Below are 18660 nucleotides of genomic sequence, written 5' to 3' on the forward strand. Positions count from 1 at the left end.
ACAAGTAGCAATGTTTTACAGGTGATCACTTTTAATCAAATCATCTGGGAGACTAGCTAGAAGAGAGTCTAGTGCTAATTGAAGTCTAGAGGTGCTAAGGTACCATGCAGGTGGCAAAACAAGATCCCAAAGCAGCTTGGCATTCTTCAACAGGCGTTCTGAAAAATAAACAGAAGCTGAATGATCAGAATGAGACTCTTGAACAACATTTTAGAAACAGCCGAGACCCTGACCATGAGGAATGGTTTCACTGTTACTCCATGAGAAGTCTATTTCCATAGTGGTAGCCTTTTTGTTTTTTAAATATGCAACCTGTCTGTACATGACAACTAGTTTTAGAAACACAAAAACCAGGTAAAATAAGAGCACATTGACAAAAAAGTTGTGGCAAAGACTGTAAATTGTCTCTGAAGATCTGGTCGATGGTATAATTATTTCCATGCAGTTAAAGTAATTCAATTTTCATATTTAGGTGAGGTCTGTGTCAGTTACAGAGTGAAGGAGCTATGCCAATATACTGTTCCACAGTGCACAGAACATCAGTGGAGACCTTAGCAACGCATGGCTCTAATTATCCTTTCAAGTATGAATTACCTTGCATTTATTCACACTTAATTTCATCTGCTGGAGGGGGTGCCCGATGCCGTCAGTCATTTGGAGGGAGAGTTCATCTTTTGTTACCCATACAAAGCCACACAGCGAACAGAGCAAGCTGCACCTCTCTCTTCCTGGCATGATCAGTGCAAGAGCACCCAGAAGTGAGTGTGCTGTGTTACAGGTGTTGCTGTAGTTGCAGTCTAGCGGCAGTGGTAACAATTTTTCAGGGTTCCCTGTTTTGAGCACATGCCTTGAGATGTCTGCAAGAGGCCTGAGGCTTTTGGTTTTCCTTTTCAGAGGGTGCTGAGGTGTCAAATTGTGCAAAAGCTCAAATTCAGCATGGAACAGTGGAGTTAAATCCCAAGTCCACTTTGAAAATATGTGTCTTTGGCTTACACAGACCTTAATTGCACAGACCTTTTCTTTCCTGATGCTGAGGCTGCCAGAGCCTCAGCAGGAAAACAGCTTGACTATAGGAGCTGGGAGGTGGGCAGATTACCTCTTTGTTATAAGCATCACATATCTGCTATTTCAACAGCTCAAAGACACTGAGCGAGTAAGCACGGGTGCAGTTTGAGGGCTGGCGTTTAAGAGATGGAATCCTTCTTGTTTGGTTGGTTTTGATAGTGTGAAATGAGAGGCCAAAAATACCTTAAAGATATGCAGATTGCAAGGTCATTGCTGTACATTTTACACACAGTTATGTCAGAGCTGATATGTAGTATATTCTGGATGAAAAAGTTGGAGGGGAAAAAACCAGATTTTACAGTTCTGCTGTTGGGAAGCGGTATTAACAAATAATCAAAGATTTCAAGCTCAAATTTTCAACAAGGGCAAATGATCATAAATCTTCTGACTTCAGTAAGGATTACTATATGCAAAGCAGAGTTAAAAAAAAAAATTAAACCAGAATGTTTTCTCATGATATGTTGTTTGGACATAAGTTTTTTTGTATGTAAATGACTGTGTCAGTTGAAAAGCCATGAAAAATTGTCACCCTCATATTTGCTGTTTAGTTTGCATGGGAAAAAAATCTGCTAATTAGTTCTTGTTTACTATTATGATATTGCTTCACCGGACTACTGAACAGAAAAGGGAGAAAATGAAAAGAATTATCTAAACAAAATAAGCCTTCAAAACAACACAAAGTGAATGGTGGGCCTACATTGCTTGAATAGTGTCAGGGAAAAACAGAACATTCTGGGCTACGTTGGTTCTCTGTTATCTTCCCAGTCTGGGTGTCATGAGTACTTCAAAAGAAGCATAGAAAAAAGAAAAATAAATCTACGATAAGCAAACGTAAAGAGATCTACCCAAAAGCAAGTACCAAATACCAAAAAGATAAAACTTCCAGCTTTCCTTATTTTCCCTGCTTCTAAAATCTGGATGATACTTTAAGTGCCTGGTGCTCATTTCAATCTTGCCAAGGCTTTATGAAAATTAAAAACTTAGTTATAAGGGAAATGTAAATGACTTTTTTTTTTTTAAATAAAAGTACTTCATCTAAACACTAATCATTTTGCTTTTCTAAATTATAAAGTGCTTTGGCAGGATTAGAAACTCTAAGGTAACTTAGATACAACTTTAAAACCTGGAACTTTGATCGTATTGATGGAGGTGTCACTTTAAACTTTGTCTCACAACATTTACTTCAAATTTTTGCGTTAGCCAGTAAGTTGAAAGAAGTGGAAGGTTTCAGGAATTCTTGGAGGTCTGAAGAAGGCATCGTCAAAGAGATGGAGAATTGCGCTGGTGATTGGGACAAGTGCAGGCATCCTTCCCCACTGAAGTGAAATCCTTAAACCCAAATCTTCTCTCTCCATGCAAGCTTTCCCTGGGCACACCCTTTGTGGTTGTTTTGGGCCACAGCAGATAACTCCTGTGACCTAACACCATAATTTCACACTGGATTACGTCAGCGTGATCTGTCTGGCATTCTGACATCTCTTCTCGCTTCCTGCAGTGGCAATTGCGCCTGAGAGGTGGAAGAGGTGGCGTGAGCTGGGAGCCCTTCCATGTGTTTCCAAGGGGGAGAATTAATTTTGCAAGTCCTGGAGGCTGCTGCCTGTAGTTTCTGCTCTTTTTACCCTCCGAGTAGAAGAACAGAAATTACGGAGTGCAGGGACAGCATCCAGAGGTTTCTATGTAATAAATTCAAGATGAAGAGTAGTAGTAAAAAACCCCTGCTGCTATGTAATTATCTATGGATAGCATGAGGTTTAGCACAAACATAAAAATGTTGCATCCTTTTTCCTTTCTTTAAGATGAGGACTGTGTAGCAAATAAGGGAGCAGAAATCAAAATGTTGAGACATGATTAACGTAATTATTCTGTTTATCAAGACATTCTGAATTGTAGAAGGGAATTAATACTGTATAAATTTGGAGGCATTACATTGACAAAAATGCTGATTTTGCTCTGAGCAGAAACTGTGGTTAGGAGTACATTCTGAATTTCCGATCTATTGATTGGAAAATAAAGTAAACAATCTTTTTCAACAAAATGAAGGGGTGTGCTAGGAGTTATCTGCAAATGGAAGTGGTTTGTTTCTTTCACACCTCTTGTGTCTTGTGGAACAGCTCTGGAGTTCATGGATGTTTAAGAAAGGAAGGGTTGGGGGACAAGTTGTTCAGACAGTTTTCTAGCTCATGTTTTTTGAGATGCCGTTGTGGTCTGTACAGCATTCTTGCAGATGGTAGACTCATCTTACGAGATGAATGGGTCTTATTTCCATCAGCTTCCTTGGAGCTGTGAGCGTGTCAGCCTGACCTGAGCAGGGTCATCCTGCACAGAGGATAAATCTTCCATGAAGTTTGCAAGTTTAGTCATTTCTCAGGAGTCTCACAATGCTTTGGCATCACTGCCATGTCAGTTTTGTTTTCAAAACAACTGTTTTAATTGGATGTTTTCAAGAGGTCTGAGCAGAGATTAGCCTCTCCAAGTCTTCTTTTTTTATCTTTAAAAACATGTCTAGAAGAAATGTCATCTCAAATAGAAATCTTTTGGAAAGATATAGAAGCATTTGATGCAAGAGCTTTGTGGATTTTTTTCTTGGTTGTTTGTACAGAATAATGTTAAGTGAAAAACTGAACAAGCATTCATGTAAAAGCTGTGTAATACTGGAAGCAGAGGTATTTCCTGAAGTGTGGGTTAAATTGTTCTAGGGCAACTTTTCCTTAAGCCAGGAAATGTGGATCTTCCGGTGAAATTGTTTCCATGGCGGGTTTCTGCCTAACCTGCCAGGTGAAGAGTGTGTACTTCATTTTAGACATGCACAGAAATTACTTCTTGATACCTGGGGCTACTGAAGGCAATGAAGGCTGAACAGGAGATACCACTTAGCAGAAGTGTAAAACTTTCAGAATATACTGATACTAGTTTCAGCCGGTCCAGGTTGAAGTGCAGAGAAACGTTTGCATGTAATGCATGAAGAGTGAAGTTAACCCGTTGGGGAGAAAAAAAAAAAAATATCACACAGAATACTTTTTCTTCTGCCCTTTTTTTTTTTTGTGGCGGGGAACATAAGTGGTTGAGTTACGTCATTAATTATGATTTACATTTTTCTTTCTTGTTTCTGATTTTCAGTGTGTGCTGTACTTGTGGGCCTTGAAAGTCCTTTACCCCAAAACACTGTTTTTACTTCGTGGGAATCATGAATGTAGACATTTAACAGAGTATTTCACATTTAAGCAAGAATGTAAGTCTACCTTAACCTTTCTCCTCTTAACTCCCTTTTCAACAACTTGATATGTTATTTTGTGAGTATTTGATACTTGTTTACCATCGGTAACTTTAAATGTACTTTTCATGTTAACTGTCGTTAGTTTCACATTGTAATCACTGTTCCCTGAGAGGGCAGTCGTCTTGCAGGGGCTGGAGAGGGCATCAGTGGTGGAGAAAGGCAGGGGTTAGCAACCCTGCAGCGGAGCAGGTAGTTACCAACCACCCGTACAAACCCGGGGGGGCTCCTCACTTGGTGCTGCAGGTATCGAGAGACTTCAGCTTGGCAGTCTGGCCTGGGAAGCAGCCCAGGGCTACTGCAGGCCATCCGGGCCTGGATGCTCTCCGTAAACCTGTGCTGCTGCTGCTTTTTTCAGCGGCTGCCAGCTTGCTGCCCCACACAGCAGCCTGGCAGTCGAAACCTGCCAGCACACCAGCTCTGGCACCTCTGCAACAGGTCCCTGATCGCTAGCAGAGGAGGTGGCATCTCACCGGGTCTCCACTGCAGCAAGGAGAAAAATGCAAGCAATTTTTATAGTGGTTTGGTGGTTGTTTTTTTTTTTTTCCTTCCGTTAAGTATAGCATTTTCACATTTACCCTGTAAGTAGGCTTAAACTTTTTGGTACGCACTTTTTATAGGAACACTTTTCTGTGTCGCAAGAAAGGATATAAAAGGATACAGTGACACATAAAAGCTCATTAGATGAGACCTTCACCTGCACAATAAAACTCTTTTTTTTCCTGTGGCACTGTAAGCTGAAGCTATTGCTATAAGTCTGTGTTCCCTTTTTAGCATTGGGGATAAAGGAAATGTTAATTGGCTCAAAGGCTTCATGGTTTACCGAGTTTAATATGTGTATTGGTGAACTAACATTTCAGCTTCATTGTACCACCTCGTTCATTTCATAATGGCATTTCTGTAGATAATTAATTATAAGGGACTGGGCTAAAGTTCTCATTGCTTTATAGAGAGTGTATTGAGTGATAATGTAGCAGATGATGATCATTCAGCAGACTTTTTAAGGCTTGCTGTATAGACTATAATAGTAATTAAGTTGTTTATTTATAGATATTTAGAAAAATATAATAATCTTGGCAGAACTTTTATTAGTTTCACCTCAGAATCTGAAGAATATTTCCAGAGGTGAATTACAATAATCCTTAAGAATTTTTTGTATGAGGCAAGCTTTGATACAGTCCTTAGTGCAAGAGAGATCAGTGAGAGCAAGATTGAGATATTAAGCAGCATCCTAATATCTTTTTTGCTTTTAAATATTGATGGCACTTTCTGACATCATGTTAATCTTTAAAAGGTAAAATCAAATATTCAGAACGCGTATATGATGCCTGCATGGATGCCTTTGACTGCCTTCCCTTGGCTGCTCTGATGAACCAACAATTCCTGTGTGTACATGGTGGCTTGTCTCCAGAGATCAACACCTTAGATGACATCAGAAAAGTAAGTCTCAGTAGTGCTCAGGTTTAATAAGTGAACAGTTAATTACCAGCAACTACAACCTGAACCCTTTCTCACTGTTGTTCATTTGCGTAAGATACTTGTATGTCATTTTGACATTCATGTTGACATTATCACCTTTAAATGTATTTTAAAATAGGAATTTTTAAAAGGAATTGCTGCAATTAGTCATATTTTATTGAGGTGAGGAAATCACCAGCATCCGGTAGAACAAAGGCTTTATCTTTGTGTTCTAAAACAAATATATGTGTTAGTTATATAAATATTTAGGAGTGAATTAATACATAGCATGAATTTCTTTTAAGTATTATCTACTAGCACAATATAAGCACGCTATCTGATGAGTCCTTGCACCTTGTTAGGCATTATGTGCTTTCTTGGAGAAAAGATGAAGATAGCTCTAAAAAAAGTCACAATACTTAAAGCATATCATAAAAAAGTATGGTATGATTGCAATGAATATAGTCAAAACAACATTGCTATTTTAAAAAGAGTAAAAAACTTCATTCTCAGTAAGTCCTGCCACATTTTTAATAGGATTGCTCTTGAGTGCCTAGCAAATTGTCTAAGCGAGGCTTAGTAAGCTAATCATTGTGTGGTACTCTTGCGTTCTGAGAACTTTCTTATAAATTTCATTAAAGTTCAGAGTACAATGTCAAACAGTTTCTTCAGGTAATCCAGTGTTGTTGCATGTTATCAAGGATTAATTTTTTTCAGGTATTTTCTAAAAAAGATCTCAGTTGATAACTTCTAAAAGGAGGTATTTAAGCCATTCATTCTTAGTGTTTCTAGCAGAAAATATTTTCTTATTTCTTGCTTGCAATTTGAGACTTGCAAAGATGGGTATATACTTCTAAGCTTTAAAGTTACTAAAAGAGAAATTATATTCTGAGATTAATTTTTAGCCTACTAAGAAAACAATATGGTTTAAAAAAAAACACACTTGAGCCAGTAATTACGTGTTTTGGTTTAAAAGCAAGTAGATTAAGGTATTAAGTGCACTTTTAAAAAGTACTGAATGTAAAGTTTTGTTTCTGAGGTAAAGGTTCACTATCTTATTAAGCAAAAATATTCTCTGCTTAAAAATTAGCTGACTTTACAAAAATGTAATGGCAGAGTAAAGCTGTTCAGCTCTCAGATTCTAGATTTAAGTCATCAGCTTCTTAATCCACACACCCCCCCAAACAGGTTTATTCATATTTGGCAATCAACAGGAATTGGTTTTGCATACTTATGAATTTTTATTTAATTTAAATGAATTATAGTTACAAAGCAGTGATTGGAAGAGGGCTGAAATAAGTTAGAAATGTAGGTATGCTATGAGTATTTCATGATGAGGACACAAAGGTAAAATTGTAGAGGTCTCATAAAAACTTTTTAACTGAGTGTTGAAAACATACAAAAGCAATTCTTTCTGTCTGAAATTTTTTTTTGGGGGGGAAAAAGGGTGTATTAAGTATGCTTCTAAATCATTATTTGACCTTTCTGGTCAGAGTAGAGAATGTTTTGGACTACAAGCCTGATTCATGCACCCATCTTAACAAGGAGTGGTTTTATATTAAAGAGTTCTTGCAAAGGAGTACTGATTTTTTAATATTTCCTTGTTCTGCTATACTTTGTCTTATTTACAGTATGATTCTATATAATTTTAAATTTTTTAATGCCACTAGTCAGGCAGAAAGAGGAGTTTTTAGCTGCTTAATTAGGGTTAAGGTTATGAGAGCAACAAGAATGTCATGGCAAGATGCTGTGATGCAGAGGTGTCCTGGTATTTACATAATTTTTTTTTTGTGAAAATGTATTTAAATCAAAATGGGAACTTGTTTTCAAATAACTATTGTATTTTTTTCTTGATGTGCCCCACTCAAGTAAATTGAGTGCCGTGATGTTTGAAAAATCACAAAATACAGAAATACTGTCTTCTCTCTTGTCCACTGAAATGCTTGCAAAAAAAACAGTAGAAGAAGGGAAAAAATTGCACACAAAAATACACATAGAATGGGAATCCCCTGTATCTCTTCATTTCTCATTATATCTATTCCTTCCCCTCTTTGTCAGTGTTAGCAAGGAGTGTTTTCCTGTTATTAAAAATCCACTGCTTTAAAGCTGAGAGCAACCCAAAAGCTGAAAAATAGATTTCTTTGGGTCTTTGTTTGCCAACCCATGGAATGAAAAATAGTAACTTTGCTTCAGTGTTTCTGTGATACATAGTTGAAAGAAGTTAGTATTTCTTTTTCTCCTATTTTTCTTAGTTAGATCGATTCAAGGAACCACCTGCGTACGGACCTATGTGTGACATCCTGTGGTCAGACCCGCTGGAGGACTTTGGAAATGAGAAGACTCAGGAACACTTTACTCACAACACAGTCAGGGGGTGCTCATACTTCTACAGGTGAATATTACTACTTTGAATGGATTTGTGTACGTGAACTTGTTCTGATTTTGCAGTATAAATGTTTGCTTGAAGTTTGTGGCACTACTTAGATAATTGAGCTTTTTTTCTGTAGGCTTGCCTTGTTTTCAGGTAAATTCATGTTTGGTTTATTTGTATCTTGCTTTCACCCACAACTGGGAAACCCTAAAACGACTTAATTTTATTCACCTAAGCCTGTGTATTTTGCTTTTTTCTCTTCTTGTAAGTTAGGGAATGAATGTGTCACTATAAAAAGGGGGTAGGTAACTACATTTCTAGTTTGAAAATTAGAACTTAATTTTGAATAAAGACGCCAGCATTGGAAGACTCACTACCTATTGCTCTGCAGGGTCAGTAAAAATTGTTATTTCCCACACACAGGTGCTTCTTTTTCCTCTCAGTTTTATCAGCATTTTGTTTGTTTGGGAATAGTTCTTCCCAAGAAATTCAGGATTTGAACGGCATTTGTTAAATGGGACTTGATAAGAGCTGAAAGGCAGAAAAGTGCCTGTGACGTTCTTGCAGAAACACGTATGGGCTTAAATGTGAAGACATCAAGTTGTAATTAATCTTTGAAATTATTTATTTCTATTGATGTTTGTTAGCAAAATGTAACTGTGAGAATATTCCTGAAAAAAGTAATAGTACTGGGGAGAGGAGGGACATGTAAAGCAAATCTGTGGGTTAGTTTGTCACCGTTTAAAGGAAGCTTTCTTCTCTGTTTCCTTTCTGCTTAGTGGTAATTGTCCTTTCAGCATGGCAGGTTTTTGTGTGTCTGTGTGAAGAGTCAGAAGAATCTCTCTGCTGTGCATTGGAGGAGTGGATTTCCTTGGATGACAGGGGAAGTCCCACCCTCCCCTCTTTGGCAATGCATAGGGAGACCAAAGCAAGCAACGAACGGTTCCCTTTCCCCAGTTCTGCCTGGGTGCTAGCTGCCGCCTTTCTCCGTTTCCAGTGGTAGGTGGTTTGGTTTGTAGACCAAGTCCTGTGGGCACCAGACTGAAGGAACCCCCTGAGGTGTGCTTGAGCTGGTGATGAAGAAGCCCTCAAGCACTACGTCCACTCTCTCTTCACCACAGGGCAGGCCTGCGTTACCTCACGAGCAACAGTGGTGGTTACGTTGTACCTTCCTCTAACAGTGTGGGGATTTTGGCCAGCTTTTTTTGTTTGTTTGTTTTGTTTTTTAATTGTTACTTACAAGGGCACCAGAGCAACAAAACTGGAAAGGGAGGAGGTTAAATGGCAAAATGAGCAATTTATCTTATTTTAAAAATTAATTTTTGCTCAGGAGAGGTGTGAAGATGCTATTGAAATGTTAAGAGGCTGTTGAACTTTTTGAAGGGAGCGGTTCTGTTTCAGCCCATGCTACTGACACGCAAGTCTAAGTTTTCCCAACAAGCTCAGCAGAAGTGAGGAATCCAGCTCTTCAGGAAATCTCACCTTGAATGTAGCTGACCGGTAATTGTTTAGTAACATGTCTAAAGTAAATCCATGGCTTCCACCAGTAACCAGGAGACAGAGCCGCTAGAATCAACCTTGTTGGTACATTAGCAGGAAGGTAACAGATGGTTTGACTTTTAGAAATTAGTTTTCCTACTCCTTCCTTTGAGCCGTAATCACTGCAGTATGGGGATAGGCTGAGAACAAAGCTGTCTGCACTGCAGCCTGGGCTGCCAGCACACAATTTTTGTGGGCAAGTCATACCGCCGCCTTTGGATCGATAACGTCTGGAAGGTGCTCAATAAATGTGTTTGGTCTCATTATGAAAGAAGGTGTCAAACTGTTGCAAACAATTGATCTGTGCAGAAATGGGCTTATGACTCTGAGGACTAAAATCATTCCTCTTCCTTTCAGCAGCAGCAAATGCTGGTGCATGCCTGGGGCGCCCAGGCACTGCTTACTGCAAACAGTGGGTAATAGAGGTTTCTCCTCAAGAATCCCTCTTACAAAAATGAAAAGACTTGTAAACATGCCTTGTGCTTAGATACAGGGCTTATTATACACTGGAACAACTTTTAGATTTTTAGGTAGGTTGTTTGTTGTTTTTTGTTTTTTTTTTTTCCAGAGCTCTCTTCTTACAATTACCATAAAATGTCCCTAAAATATCTCTCAGCTTTCTCCTGAAAATATATCTGATCTAGTCTGTGGCCTGACTCATACGCAAAAAAGTGCATATTTCAGGAAAAGAGGAAGTATCTAATTGGATGATATCTAATTGTCAGGTCACGTGTGAGGGACATGTAACTGCTTAATAACATGAGCAGAGGACTAGCTTGGAGTATTTGAGATTATATAAAGGCAAGTGTTACCCTTAAAAGAAATGCCCAGTTGCCCTGGAAGGTCACTAATTGTTTACCTAATGATAATCCCTGGCAAAAAAATAGGTATCTATCGGTGTGCAACATCTAATTTTGCTTCCCTTTTCTAGTTACTTCCTGAGAAAAGAAGTGATTTTCCCTAAATGGCCAACTCAGCTTGTAAAGGAAAGACTGAATTATGCAGTCCTCCTTCTAGAACATCTGTTGATGGGATGGACTTTGTTTATTCTTCAGTGAATAAAACTTCATAATTTCTTCAGTCATTTCCAGAAAGGAAAGTTAAAAGATAGCAGTGGACATTTTGAAGGAAGGTCGGGAAGATTTCAGGCACACATGTGAGACAGGAAAATGATTTATCAATGATTAAAATCTCTTAATCAATTGCAGGAAATAACTGTAATAAATAACTTTCATTTTATCAGGCATACTCATTACAATGGGAAGTTTCAAGTGACTTTTCTCTGATGTAAAGTTATTTCCTATGAAAAAAGTGCTATGAGGAAAATAACAGTAATATGTCTTTCTAACTGTGTACATGCAACATGTTAATGGGACTTTCCAGCTCAGTGGTACATGAAATCGTCTCCATTCAGCCAAAACTCATTTCTGAAATGTTGAGCCATTTGTATGAGGTAAATACACGAGAAAGCATAAAGACTGTAGCTTACGCTAGTCTGACAAGCTTCTCACTGCATTTCTTAGGTGATCACTCACATACAGCCTCTTGAATTTCAAACGGACCAAGTTTTTCTTCAAGAAATTCAGTTCTTGAAACTGTTATGGCTAGCATGGTAAAATGTCAGATCTGGAAACCACAGGCCTAACCTGTCATTTAGAGATATAAAGAATAGTCAGCTTAATTTTCAAGTGCCCTAAAAGACAGTGCTTAATGCACGCCTTTTGCATCCAGCAGCATTTCACAGTGTGGATTGTAAAAATTTATGGATTCTTGGATATGGCAATAGCACAATGCCACAGTGAAAAGTAACTGTGAAATTTAAGTAATTCTTGGAAATTTATTAGATTTCTGTGTACCTTAAAGTGAACAAAGAGCAACAGTGATGAGATTTCATTTTCCATTTCTGAAATTTAATGTTGTATGTCCTTTCCAGTCGTGGTCATGTTTGATGCGATTTCATGAAAAAGCATAATTAATGGAATGCTAGTTGTGTAAATTGTTTTTTAATTCTGAGTTAAGTGAAGCTTTTCCTTCCTCCTTACCCAAAATAATGTCATATTCAGGGAATGTTATGAACAAGAGGGAATCAATTTGTCCCTAAGTGATATTCCCCTCTCCCTTCTCCTCCCTTTGCCTCCTCCCCCACCTCAATTTTTCAGCTGATCCAGCTGGTAAAAGAAGTTTTCCTCTTTGTGTATCAGATTATGTAGTTTTATCTTGAATTTGTTTAGTGAATATTTATTTGCACTTAGCTGGTTGTACTGATATTACCAGTGACCCATCACACTTACTTCATGGACTAGTGGTACAGTAACTCTCAGGCATTTCTATAAAAAAAGGTATCTGACTTGGCAAGATATGCTGCTATGTACTGTCTTGAGTACGTACTGGCTTCTTTCAGTGATCAGAAAGCTTGAAGAAGTCAACTGGACTTTTTTTTCTTGCTCAAAATAATATTAACTTACAGAGAGACAGCCACTACTAAGTGGGTTTAGGGAATTGTTGAGGTGTGGGGAAAACTCCTTCCTAAGCCACACTAGGATGGGGAATGTTATCATTCCTATAAGCTTTATTGGACGGATGGAGAATTAAAATGTTCTTTCATCGCACTGGGACAAAGTTACTGTGAGCATGTATGGTCCTAACCGTGAAAAATTACAGTTGGATCCACACCCAGCTTGTTTCATTTCCTTTGTGTCAAAGCTCTGGTAAAGAATGTCGGGAGTTTGGTGGCACCACTGAGTTAATCAGAGTGTGTCTTATTCTATGTAAAGTATATCAAGGGCTTCCCATCAGGAGTAAGCACATGTGAAACTTAACACTCACTTTCTGGGATCATTTATGTGTATAAGACTTGGTTAATTGCTGACTGTTAACAAGAGCATGAGAGTGGCATGAGAGTGGCGTGAGCCTGGCCACAGTCAATGGATGATGGCCTCGGGAGTAGAGCAGGTACTCAGAAGTTTTCTGCAGGGATGGTGCTCCAGCCTCTTGGGTTTTCTTGGTGAGTATAATATGAGTTCTTAAGGAATGATGAGCTTTATAAAGCTGCTTGGCTGTTGACTACATTGCTATGTTTTTCAAAAGCAGCAAAAAAACAAAGGCAGAAATGGTTAGCAGGGGCAAGAGTGACCAGCATTGCAGACTCCTCGAAGAAGTTTGCTAGCCAGTCCTGGACAACAATGAAATGATCCGGCATTACAGATGCTCTGGGGTAGAATAATAATTTTGGCCCTGCCAGCACATCATTTCAGTGGTTTACTTCACATGCACGTTAAGTTTGTGAGAGTGCAAAGACTAGAGAAATGTCTGCTAAAAGCCTTTAAAGACTGTAGTGTGTTTCACCTCAGGGTGTGAGGCACAGTTGTATGAATGTTTTTTTCCAGCAGCAGCATTTTAAACATATTCTTTTGCCCACTTTCCCATTCTTCCTTCTCCCAGGCCAGAAGCTTTTTGCTGCCCTCACATGATCTGCCCAGCTGTTTTGGTAGAATTGCTTGTGTCCTCCATCAGACCTGGGAACACGTCCAATTTTATAAAGAATGACTCTGCAAAAGAAATATGTGTTTGTTTATTCTAATCCCATGCAGTTCCTATCTCCAATTCTCAGTGCAGCTTTGTAGACAACACAACTAAAAGCAAAAAAAAAGCAGGTGGAAAGAGTTGTGCTGGGAGCTGCCTAGGACAGCAGAGCAGAGCAGCAAAAGCATTTGCCTTTGGCCTCTGGAGACTGAAGTGTGAGGTCAATGGGTTTTGCTGAAGAACTGTTTTTATATATGCATACAGTCTTAGAGAAGCTGTTGGGCTAGATTTGAATGTTCTCTTTTCATAGAAGGGTTTACACCTCTGCTTTAATGGTATGATAAAGGATATGGAAAAAAAATATTAAATCCATCTAGCTTTTCCCGTTATTCGTGGAAGAGCAATTTGAAAACATCTGCCATTTTGCTTCATGTTAGCAAAGTATTGCTTCTCTTTCATAACTGCGCAGAAGTAATCAGTGATGGTGCAAAAGAGACTTCAGAACGAGTAAACTATGCATGAGGCATTTTAATGAAAAAAGGATGGCAAAGTAGGGACTATCACAGTCACATACTCTGTGGAGAATAACATCTCTCTAGCTTAACGGTGGGGTATTTTGTTTTCTCCATGAGTCACCGCTTTTCTGTGATTCAGCATGACACATGAAGTGCAGGCAGAAGGCTGGGTTGGTCTGGAAAAGCCTGTTGTGTGGGGGGCTTCTGTTTGTTTGTTTTTCCCTCTTGGCCAACTGCTTTATTTCTGGCTCATCTGAATTACAGTCTGGGCTCTGCAAAGCAGGGCAAGGAGGAGAGTGTTTCTGGGAGGGTAGTGATCAGAAAATCTAGTAGGGAATTTGATTACAAGATGCTAATTTTCATTAGAAAGATTAGGAAATAAAATTTCCAAGCAGGAGTCTTTTCTGTAAAAACTTGTTTCTAATAACTTTTACCACAATCTGTTTTGTTGGCATTTTGCAGGACTACCTGCTGTTTACCTGGAGAGCATGTATTTTTGTGTTGAGAAATACTGTTTAATATGAAACTGCGTCTGGGCAAGAGCAAACTGATGTTAAGAAAGTGCTGGAAATTAAGGCCCTGTATTTATTGCCACAACTGGTATAGCATATGTAGCAGTTGCATATAGTGAAAACTTTGCTTTCCCCCAGCTCCTGCTTCAACAAACAGCTGAACAAAAATGTCTGAGGGTTGCTTTGCCTTTTTCAAAATAAAATATCCAGAATATCCAGATAGACTACTCATAGGTTGTAGTGGTCTGGGTAATGTGAGTGCTTGCTTGTTACAGATACCATGCTATTCACTTAGAAGAAAAGATTGCAGCCAGATTTTGATTTTTTGTGTGTGTGTGTGTATTTGCACAGAGCACTGTGTGACATCTCTGCCTTTCTAGGTGTAAGCCCTGTAGAATCAGCCAAATTCTGCTAGTAGAAGTCTATTTTCCACGGATTTATGAAGAATAAGATAATTAAGGAATTAAAAAAAAAAAAGCTTCTGTACTTTGAAATGGAAAAAAAGAACCGATCATGTCTATTTAGGAGCATTTTTTACCACTTCATTATATCTTCTTTAAAAGCAGTACTTAACACTGGATGAAAAGAATACTACGGGGGAAAAAAAAGGTAATAGGCTAGACACTTTGAGCAGCTGCACTGATAATGAACACAATCAACTGTCTATCAGATTTTTCATTATAGACCCCAGTTTTCAGAAATTAATGTAAAAATTTCTAAACAGAATGTACCATAAGTCTACATTTAGTCACAATTAATTATCAAAAGAAATATATGCAAATTAGTCACTCGCAGAGGAGATCAGCTCTGGTGCAGCTGTGTTCTGCTTCAGAATTAAATCTGGCCAGGGACATCATGGCAACAACAAAAACTTCTATAAGTGCATCAGTGATAAAAGGAAGAGTAGGGAAAATGTGGGCCCTCTCCAGAAGGAAATAGGAGACCCTGCTACCCAGTATATGGAGAAGGTTGATGTATGCAACAACTTTTTTGCTTCAGTCTTCACCAGCAAGTGCTCAAGCCACACCGCCCAAGTTGCAGAAGGCAGAGGCAGGGACTGGGAGAATGAAGAACCACCCACTGTAGGAGAAGATGAAGTTCAAGACCATCTAAGTAGCCTAAAGGTGCACAAGTCCATGGAACCTGATGAGATGCGGGTCCTGAGGGAATTGGCAGATGAAGTTGCTAAGCCACTATCCATCATATCTGAGAAGTCATGGAGTCCAGTGAAGTTCCCGCTGACTGGAAAAGGGGAAACATAAACCCCATTTTTAAAAAGGGCAAAAAAGAAGACCTGGAGAACTACAGGCCAGTTAGTCTTACCTCTGTGTCTGGCAAGGTCATGGAATCATTTCCTCCTAGAAACTATGCTAAGGCACATGGAAAATAAGGAGGTGATTGACAGCCAGCATGGGTTCACTAAGGGCAAAAATCGTGCCTGCCAAATTTGGTGGCCTTCTACAATGGGGTTACAGTTTTGGTGGATAAGGAAGGAGCAACTGATGTCATCTACCTGGACTTGTGCAAAGCGTTTGACACTGTCCTGCATGACATCCTTGTCTCTGAAGTGGATAGACATGGATTTGACAGATGGACCACTCAGTGGATAAGGAATTGGTTGAATGGTCATACTTAGAGTTGCAGCCAATGGCTTGATGTCCAAGTGGAGACCAGTGATGAGTGGCGTTCCTCAGAAGTTGGTTTTGGGACCAGCACTGTTTCACATCTTCGTCAGCAAGTTGAACAGTGGATTGAGTGCACCCTCGCTCAATGATGACGACACCAAGCTGCATGGTGCAGTCAACATGCTGGAGGGAAAGGACGCCATCCAGAGGGACCTTGACAGGCTTGGGAGGTGGGCCCCATCTGAACCTCATTAAGCTCAACAAGGCCAAGTGCAAGGCCCTGCACATGGGTCGGGGCAATCCCAAGCACAAATACAGGCTGGGCAGAGAACGGATTGAGAGCAGCCTTACAGAGAGGACTTGGGGGTGTTGGTTGATGAGAAGTTCAACATGACCCAGCAGTGTGCACTTGCAGGACAGAAGGGCAACCATATCCTGGGCCACATCAAAAGAAGAGTTGCCAGCGGGTCAAGGGCGGTGATTCTGCCACTATACTTCGTTCTCATGAGACCCCACCTGGAGTCCTGCATTCAGCTCTAGGACCCGCAACATAAGAAAGACATGGACCTGTTCGAGCAGGTCCAGAGGAGGGCCACAAAGATGATCAGAGGGCTGGAGGCATCTCTCCTATGAAGATGGGCTGAGAGAGTTGAGGCTGGAGAAGAGAAGGCTCCAGGCAGACCTTACAGCAGCCTTCCAGTATCTGAAGGGGGCCTACAAGAAGGCTGGAGAGGGACTTTTTACAAGGGCATGTAGTGATTGGACAAGGGATAATGGCTTTAAACTGAGAGAGGGTAGATTTAGATTAGATATTGGGAAGAAATTCTTCACTGTGAGGGTGGTGAGGCACTGGAACAGGTTGCCCAGAGAAGCTGTGGCTGCCCCATCCCTGGAATTGCTCAAGGCCAGGCTGGATGGGGCTTTGAGCTACCTGGTCTAGTGGAAGGTGTCCCTGCTCATGACAGGCGGGTTGGAACTAGATGAGCTTTAAGGTCCCTTCCAACCCAAACCATTCTATGATTCTATGATTAGTTCTCATTTGCCAGTGGTTGGAGTGGCAGCCTGTCAGCATTTGAGATGACTGCAGTTGCCAGAATGATACCTCACATAATTTGGGAATTAAAATTATTCTATAATGGCAATCTTTCTAGACAATTCCAAGTACCAAACCTGTGACTGAGAATATATGTTAGACGGGTCAAGTCCAAAAAGAGAACTATACTGTACTACTGGATTTGTAGCCTCTAGCTGCAAATGGCATTTCAGCTTCAAAATATCCAGGAAGGTTGGAAGCAAGTGGTAGTGCTTCTCTTGGACAAACTGAAGAAAGATGATGCATTAGATTTTGCATTTTTTTTTTTTGTCAATTTTCATCTTTCATGCATGAAGCTGGAAAATGACGTGGCTGTTAAGTGATTGCAAGTGGGCTCTGAAGGTGGTCCATGAAATCATGGCTGGGACTGCAGGTCTTTTGTATAGCGTTTAGTTGAGATTTTTTTTAACTTGCTTAGTATGTTTAGCAACAGCTTTTACTTAAGTATTTTGCATAAAAGTGTTACTGCATGACTGCATCATGCCCCTAAGGTACTGCAAAACAGTGTGCTTTTGCTAGGGTCTTTTGATAATACATACAATCCTGTAACACAATACCTGTATGTGAGTTAGGCTTGGAGATACAAAGACTGTGCAAGTTTGTGTTATTTACAGGCATACTGTGAGCCCATTGTGCTGCAGAACTAGCACAGAAGTGATCATGGAGATGCCTTAGTGTCTTCCCCAACACCTTGTATTTCTTTCTTTAAACCTTTCGCGCTGTTCTATTATTTGAACTATGGGAGGGTTTAATCAATAGTGGAAAATAAACATGGTGAATGGATGTTAATGCAGGGTCTATTTTGCTTTTTCTCCAACCATCAGGTGACATTTCAGAGGTGCTATGTGAAGTTTACATCTTTTGCCACCAGTTCCGATTTATTTTTTGTGCAACAATTTTGATAGTTGTTCTCCAACTTGCCTAGCAATGAAAAGAGGGAATTATAACATCTCTACATGTCACATCCTTGGTCTCAAATCCAGGAAAATCCGTCTCCTGGTCCCCGTCTCAGGTCAGACATTGCTCTGGGGCAGGCTGCATTCAGAAGGCAGCCCAGCTCTCCACCCTTGCCATACCTGCCTCTCCACCATGTTGGCTTCAGAGCTAGGGCACTTGGAGCTGGTCAGGCTCCAGTCAGATGAAGGGGCACAGGAGAGTAACAGCTCAGACTTCCATGCCTGGCTAGCTTGTCTTGCTGCTGAGGTGCAGGCAGTCTCCAGTTCTGGAAGTAAATTCAGATAATGACAGGACGTGGCAATGCTTGGTTTTTCCTCAGGTTTAATGTTTTAAATGCAACTTCTTTAGGCTGCTAGTGAGAACAGAGTCAATACCATGCTGCATCCTTGCCAGTGAGGAACATTACATTCAGAAGTGCCTTTCAGACATAGGGTCACCAGGCTGCAGGGATGTGGATGAGGCCGCCTGCTTCCTTGCAGGGCTTCCCATTTCTCACCGTGATGAAAGGTCATGAAATACAAAGCAGTCAGTTGAATGATTGCTTGGTTTCAAGGTTGGGAAATATATCTGTATAAGGCAAAGCCAACTGTATAGGACTGGCCTGAAGAGGAAGAAAAAGGGACGTGCTCTAGGGTGTGAACTCAGTAAAGATTCTTTCCCACCCCTTAGATGTTTTTAAGAGGCCTGGTAAGTTTTTGCCAGATGTGAAGTTATTTTTATTCCAACACGACT

At 40.0% G+C, this 18660-nt stretch overlaps 1 protein-coding gene across 1 annotated transcript in view; it reads left to right on the plus strand.

The window, feature by feature from the left end:
* The window catches only part of PPP3CA (protein phosphatase 3 catalytic subunit alpha), a 199394-nt gene that overhangs the window by 144641 nt on the left and 36093 nt on the right, over positions 1-18660 (plus strand). Inside the window, exons 4-6 of the mRNA XM_075090752.1 lie at positions 4183-4294; positions 5631-5776; positions 8047-8186. Of these exons, the coding sequence (XP_074946853.1) occupies positions 4183-4294; positions 5631-5776; positions 8047-8186 (398 nt within the window). The remainder of the gene's footprint in view (positions 1-4182; positions 4295-5630; positions 5777-8046; positions 8187-18660) is intronic.

This window comes from Phalacrocorax aristotelis, chromosome 4 (genome assembly GCF_949628215.1).
Source record: "Phalacrocorax aristotelis chromosome 4, bGulAri2.1, whole genome shotgun sequence".
Lineage (NCBI taxonomy): Eukaryota > Metazoa > Chordata > Aves > Suliformes > Phalacrocoracidae > Phalacrocorax > Phalacrocorax aristotelis.